Genomic DNA, 7227 nt, shown 5'->3' with positions numbered 1-7227 from the left:
TTCCCCTTAAAGAGGAAGCTTGAAGTACTTAAGCAACAATATGCTGACCCTCCTCCTAAAATCTACCTAACCAGACGTCCTCCAAAATGGGAGCCTCCTTATTCCTCTCAAGAAAAGGCAAGGGAAATAGGGGTAAATGAGCTGAAGAGAGCCAAGCCCGGGACCTCTATCCCTGAACTTCCAGCTGTAACCCCAAAACCACAGACTGAAGTCAGTCCTTTACATAAGACAGGAAAAGGGTTAGGGGTACATAAAGACCCATATGGCCCAAAGCAAACTCGACAAATCCGGCAGAGTATGGTGGAAGGAAGGTGCCCTGAATCAGCTAGGACCCCATCTTCTGTGACCTGCAAACGACTCAAGCGGGCCAAATGTGGGCCTGACCAGGGAATAAATGGGCCAAAGTTATCCCACGAGGAGGCTAATTGTAATGAGCCCCAGAACCAATCCAAAGCTGGCTGTCTGACTGCAGCCCTGACGTCTGATCCTAGAGTAAAGGATTCTGGTAAAATGAAACTAGACGAGAAGATGCAAATGCTTGAGAAGGTGGGAAAGACCAAGGCGCTGGTGCTAACCTTAGTGTACCGAGATGGAACAACTCAGTTAGACCTAGAACAGGTAAGCAGAGCTGGTCAATTTTTGCAGCTGATAAAATTCGAAGACTTTACATCATGATTTGCTAAGTTAAATTGAACAATTTTAAGTGACTGTTTAAGTTTTCCTTTGCATCTGTAAAGGAAGACAGACTCTAGCTTTGCCTTGTGCCAACTATCTGTACCAGTTGTTATAAGATTAGTGTAAACCATTTACTCTTGTGGCTTAACCGCTTCATTAACTGTTAACCCCCTCTTTGATCCTTGATAAAGAAGCTCACTCAAGCAGTGTGTGGCCTCCTCATACTGATGAAGAACAGTGTTGACCGCAGCACACCAGAGGACACGCTCGGGCCAAATGACAGTCTGGTCTACTTAAAACTAGAGCACACACCTGCATGGGCCCAGCAACACAAACGCCAGAGCCAGGAGCTCTTTACTAGGTGTGTGTGTGTGAGTGAGTGAGTGAGTGAGTGAGTGAGTGAGTGAGTGAGTGAGTGAGTGAGTGAGTGAGTGAGTGAAGTGAAGTGAAGTGAGTGAAGTGAGAGTAAATATGTGTGAATTTCAAGTGTATGTTTAGTGTATGTCCATTTTTGCTTTTGCATCATCAAAAAAGTGTCATACTTATGTAGTTTTGAAACCGGAGTACATAGGTGTGTGTCTGTCTGTGTTCCATAGAGATATATTGCTACAGGTGCTATCAAGATCCCAACTGGTGGTGTGCTATAAAGCCAAGGATTTGCTTCGTACAGCTCTGCAGTTTTACGGACGAGACCTCAGCTGGAAACAAGGCATCCCTAACCCTACCCACATACATGCATAAATGCACATACACACATAGAAACACATCCAGTTCCAATTGTTTACTTCAAAACACTACTTTCATCACCTTCATTATTTATCAAGGACTTAAGTCACGTCCTTTGCTGAAATGATAGTTCACCCAAAATGTATCCAACACTCAGGTTTGAAAGGTGGTTGTTAAAAGTTTGTAGTTTCTTCTCAATATTTCGTTATTCCATTGTTGTCAACATAATGAGCCAAAACATCCCAGGCACAAACAATTAGTGTGAAAATACAACAATCAAAGACACAAAACAGTGGAATGTTTGTAGTTTCATTGTTCACAAACAATAGCAGCTGTAGAAAGCTTGAATTGCATTGATTACAATGATTTCAGTAATGACAAGTTTTCACAGAAGAAAAGGAACAGCACGGACACTCGTCAAACCACTCCTGCATCAGACATTTTTAACGAGTCACAATACAAATGTGTACACATTTTTATGTTTTATTGATGTGCTGTAATCTCCAAAATGTGGTGCCAATGTCTCATCAGTATGCAGTACAGCATATTGAATACTGCTCAATATCATACTCTCTCTCCAGTGGCAGGCTGTCATATCCAGGACCCACAGGTGTCAGGGTGGCTTCTGGATCCTACAAATCCCTCCTCCTGTTACCCGGACCTTCTCAATAAACACAGCAAAAGACCCCATACAACACCTGCCCTGGGTACCAAGAAGGTTAGTTAAGATGTGAATTTATGGATCCAAGTAGGACAATTCCCTGTTAAGGCATCAGGGTGACCTACAGAACAAATCCTTGGAGCTGGTAGGTGTTTCAGTGTTTTGAAGGACAGCATGATTAATGCTGAGACACATTGGTCTAGTGGTCATATGTTGAGGGACACAAGTCAACACTTCACCCCACCAATAGACAGTGGCTGGAATTTACATTTAGAAATCTGTCCTTGAGAGGATAGAGAGGCATTGAAGACAGTTCATACTCCATTTAAGCACTCATTGCCTAGTACCTGGACGGCCTATTCTTCCCTGAACACAAGTAGTAAATCCACATAATCTTTTAGAAAGCAAGCTGAGTATGTTCCTCCCCACCTACTCTTTTTTTTTTCTCTGTTTGTCTCACTCAGGTTTCTCAGGTCATCTCAGGTCTCTATTCACTCTACTGTCTTAACATGAAGCTATGCTTTAAACTACAGGTTAGTTGATGTACACACACACACACACACACACACACACACACACACCTGTACATACTGTATAGATACACAACACATCACCTGACTTTTTTGTGTGTAGAGCCAGGGGCTGTGGGAGCTGTACTCAGACATGGAGCTCAGCATGATCTCTGTTTTGGCAGGTGATAACAGTTTTTTTTTCTTTCAGTAGAGAGTAAGCACATATTTATGAAATACTATAAACCTTTTCAGTTTTTTCCCCCATATGCAGTGCATTTTTCTTGAAGAAATATCCCTGAATAACCAAAATAAAGTGCAGGTTGTAACACATTTGTGTTAGGCTGCATTAGAAGCATGCAATATTGGTTGGTTTTTGGTTCATACTTGGAGTTTTTGTTTAGGCTATGACTAAGAGACAATATTGCATTAATAAACATTGTAAATGATCTAATTCAATCAATAGAGCTGCATACATATTGTTTTACACGGCCCGTTCTTTTCAAATTAACCTTTAAATCCGGTTTCTACAGTCATATTAACCCTCTGTTAGTAGTAGCCATAATTACTGTGTCAGGTCCTGTGGAGCAGTAAATACTTGTGTTGTTTCAGCCATGGAGAGCCATCACATCCATGTGGACAAAGAAGCTCTTAAGAGAACTTCAAACCTGCTGGGGGTAAGGCAGAAAGTCAACAACCTTTGTGGTACATTGAATACCATAATGGAATTAATGAATAGAGCAGAACAGTTTGTCCAAAAGTTTTTCATTTTGCTGCTGGCAAGGTAGATAAACTTATCTCTCACGGCCAGGAGTCATCAACGTTTGCCTCATGGCTGATGTTAATGTCCCACCAGACATTCTGCTCAGTGTGTTTAAACATAGACAGGCAAATTGCAAGTAATTAAATTCATCTGTTTCACTGCCTTGTTTTAAAAGTGCCGTTGGTAAGACTTATAAAACTAACTTTCTGTCATATTTGCTGAAACTGACCCTATGTTCGAGTAGAACTACATGAAGCAGGTAATTTAAAAAAAATCTGTCTCCTCTGGCACCACCTACAGCCTGTAGTGTGATTTGCAAAAATCCACAGCTACCTGTTCAGATGCACCAATCAGGGCCAGGGGGGTGTCTAACTGCGTGTCAATCACTGCTCATGCACACACATTCATTCTCCCTTGTGGGGGGAGGGGCTTAGGAGACCGTTTTGGGCTTTAGCGGAAAGGGGGGAGGAACTAAGAAGTTGTCGATGTTCACATTTTTTGGCTAAGTCCTGGATCTTTGCAATCCTACCTACAGCACCTTTAAGTAAAATACTGCAGCAGCCCCGAGCCACCCCACTGTAACTGTAGTTTAAAAAAAAAACTTATATTAATAACTCCCAATGGCTTAGGCCTGGTGGGGGGAAACTTAGGCCCGGTGGGCCACCAGGCTTGCTTCATTTTTATGGTGGTAGGGACTTTTAGATAAAAGAGTGTCAATGCTTAAGCTAGTATAACAGTATTCTATGTATATTTCTTTAAAAAAATAAGACCGACTTTTAAAAAATTCAGTGTGCAAAACTGGATCTTGAGGCACTCTGAATGTTCTACACCAAAATAGGACATTGTAAGGGTTTTAAAAGTGATTCCTTTCTAAGAAATAACTATGTATTATTAATTTCTTTTCATTTCAGTGAGTTTGTATAGAAATAACCCTAAGTTATTAAGGCAAATCCTAAAAGGCATTATGCAATGAATAAGCAAAATGTGTCGGAGCCTTATGTAACAGCTTCCATGTGTTTATATCAAACAAACTTAATGGAGTCGCTCCCCTGGAAACTTCATTTTGGTGCTGGCCTTTGTGTAGGTATGATGTTCAGGGTCAGCTCACATTTGTACTGCATCATTCTTAGCTGATTGCATTTTTAAGACCGGCTGCTGAACCACAGTGCGTTAGACAGCTGCTGTATTAATACAAATGGAAGCCAAACAGTGGGGGGATATGAGAAACAGGAGAGATGTCTGGAAAAAAAGAGCCTGAGAAGGAAAGAAAAATATAATTTCTCCTTTTCTTCTTCTGGGTAGGATTAGTTATGTGGTGGGTGGACATTCTCTGGGGACCTGTCCTGTTTACATGCAGATAAAAACCAATTCTGGAGACTATATTTGAGAGCGATTATGAACACACAAAGACAGACATACAGATGTTGTGGACACATGCATGCTAAGGAATACACGTTTTCAGGCAGTCATAGACAAACACACACTCGCAAACCCAATTACAACTACTTGCAAGTGCCAGCAGGGGTGTTGTGTAGAGAGAGTCTTTTAGTATCTTGCTGGCTGTGTTACTATAAATAGGATGGAGAGGCTATCCTTTTCCTTCAGGAAGCTGTGCTGCAGGAAGGAGCATCACTGTCTGCTCTGGGCTAAGACAGAGAGAGAAGTACATATTTTGGTACATGTCTGCCACCTCCTCCACTTTCTCTCTCTTTATATCTGTCTTCTCTCTCCACCCTCCTCTCCTTCATTGCTCTTTCTGCCATTGTTGCTTCTCCCGCCTCTGCCCATCATCTTGTCTAGTTCTTTCTGTAACAGTCTCACTCCTCTGACTGATGTATGTTTGTTTCAAATGCCATTTTCTATCAAGGTCCAGCCACAGCACTCCCTGCTGTTGCCTAGTCTTGCCCCTATTTCTCTCTCTCCCTCATTTTCTTGTTTGCTTGTCAAGTTGTTAAGCAGTGTTTTCTACTTCAGTCAGACTTGTAATGAGCTGCTGGTGTGTGGGTGTTACCCCAGTAATAAAAAACTGAAATGTTCATGTTTAGGCTGTATTTTGAATGGGCAGGAATTCTTTTAACTTCTGTCTGTCACACTCTCTCTGCATTCCTTTTTCATCTTCATATGTTTTTGTCAAGTGCCTCTACCTTTCACTCTCCTCTATCAGTCTCTTTTTCTTTCCCTCACTTTTTTCCCCATGAGCATTTTTAGTTCCTATCTTTCTTGCCTTTTATCCTTCATCACAGCCTCTCTTTTCTCTCTCCCTTTCTTTTGATCATGCTTTCTTTTCCCCTGTCCCTCCTTTTACGAGTTTTCATCCTTTCACTTCCTCTCTCTCACTGAGTTTATCATGCTGTCTGTGTTGCCCATCCTGAGAGATAAAGTTCATTCTGTATTTGACTGGATTATCACAGCAGTCATTAAATAAACCCTGTGTGTGTGTGTGTGTGTGTGTGTGTGTGTGTGTGTGTGTGTGTGTGTGTGTGTGTGTGTGTGTGTGTGTGTGTGTGTGTGTGTGTGTGTGTGTGTGTGTGTGTGTGTGTGTGTGTGTGTGTGTGTGTGTAGTTGTTTGCCTCTGTATGTTCTTGTACAGTATATACATATGGATTTGTTTTTTTCTAATGTGTGTATATTTGTGAGTGTGTGTGACAGATTTAGTTAATGCTTTTTGTTAGTTTGTCTGTGTGTGTGATCCTAATGAGCTTGCTGTGTGGCTAGGGTTGGGTACCGAAACTCGGTGCCAATAGGGAACCGGTGCCGACGTAAACGGTAGTAACGAGACCGAATAAGAACAAAAGTTTCGGTGCCTCATTTCGGTGCTCGACTTTACACTACACCTGACAGCATGTAACGTTAGCCTACCTTTAGCTAGCAGCTGGATTCATCACGGTTAAAATGCTGACAGCTAACATCAAACAGTATAAAGTGTGACTGTATTTCACTGTGGAGGACTTCAACAGCAGGATATAACAGTCTGCACTGCAGCGCAGCAGCTGCCGTTGTCGCAATTCATAGATATACAGTATGTTTATATGGTCGGAATTAATGTGTGACTGATGTGTGCATTAGACAGATTAACAGAGTGATTTGCCTTTGGCCATTGAAAGGAAGGAGAAACTAGACAAGTTCTATCTTACACATATTAACAATTCTTGCCTCAAATAACTTCAGTCACTCCTGCAATAAACTTGTTAAACTTTATCTGATTCCTGGTCTGTGTTCTATGTTTGGGTTCACTTACCAACAACTCTTAAACAGGGCAATAATTTTTCTGTATTTTTTTACATGAACTACTATGTAACATGTCAGAAATTATCATGTATCATAGCATTTTGTACTTAAGCCCCTTGATGGTCCTTATGGTCCACTAATGTTGCATAACAACCCCAGTCTTACCTTGATCTTCTCTTCCCTCCCCGCTCTGTCTCTTTCCTTCCTCTTGTTTTGTCTCTGTCTTTCTCTCTCGCTGTCTCTCTCTGTCAGGCTAAGATGAAGCAGCTGGAGCAGGAGGCCCACCGAGCAGCTGGACAAATATTCCTGGTCACCAGCAACACTCAACTACGAACAGTGTGTACCTTAACGTGTACATCTGTGTGTTGTATGCATGTGTGTGTATGCTTTTGCTTAAAATATGTATGACCTCTCCATCTTTGTATATTGTGCGCGTGTGTGAATGCATGTACTGTATGTATGCACACTATCTGTGTATTTTTCTGTGTTATGCGTGTATCTTTCAATATTGTGGATTCATGGATATTGTGGATTTACAATGTTTGAAGGTCCTGTTCGAGAAGCTGTGCCTCCATAAGCGCTGTGAGAACAAGAAACTTCCCAAGACTATCAACAAACAACAGCAGTCAACATCAGAAGCTGCAGTATGGCACACACAGGCACAC

The 7227-nt window shown here is 41.7% G+C and overlaps 1 protein-coding gene across 1 annotated transcript in view; it reads left to right on the top strand.

Annotated features, from left to right (window-relative positions):
- Positions 1-297: 297 nt before the first annotated feature.
- The window catches only part of poln (polymerase (DNA directed) nu), a 45513-nt gene continuing 38583 nt past the window's right edge, over positions 298-7227 (top strand). The window contains exons 1-9 of the mRNA XM_028563664.1: positions 298-618; positions 867-1036; positions 1272-1384; positions 1983-2119; positions 2527-2595; positions 2696-2756; positions 3184-3248; positions 6815-6898; positions 7111-7206. Of these exons, the coding sequence (XP_028419465.1) occupies positions 298-618; positions 867-1036; positions 1272-1384; positions 1983-2119; positions 2527-2595; positions 2696-2756; positions 3184-3248; positions 6815-6898; positions 7111-7206 (1116 nt within the window). The remainder of the gene's footprint in view (positions 619-866; positions 1037-1271; positions 1385-1982; positions 2120-2526; positions 2596-2695; positions 2757-3183; positions 3249-6814; positions 6899-7110; positions 7207-7227) is intronic.

This window comes from Perca flavescens, chromosome 19, assembly GCF_004354835.1.
Source record: "Perca flavescens isolate YP-PL-M2 chromosome 19, PFLA_1.0, whole genome shotgun sequence".
NCBI classification, from domain to species: domain Eukaryota; kingdom Metazoa; phylum Chordata; class Actinopteri; order Perciformes; family Percidae; genus Perca; species Perca flavescens.
Note: the sequence above shows the minus strand (reverse complement) of the source record. Positions and strands in the feature narration are given on the sequence as shown.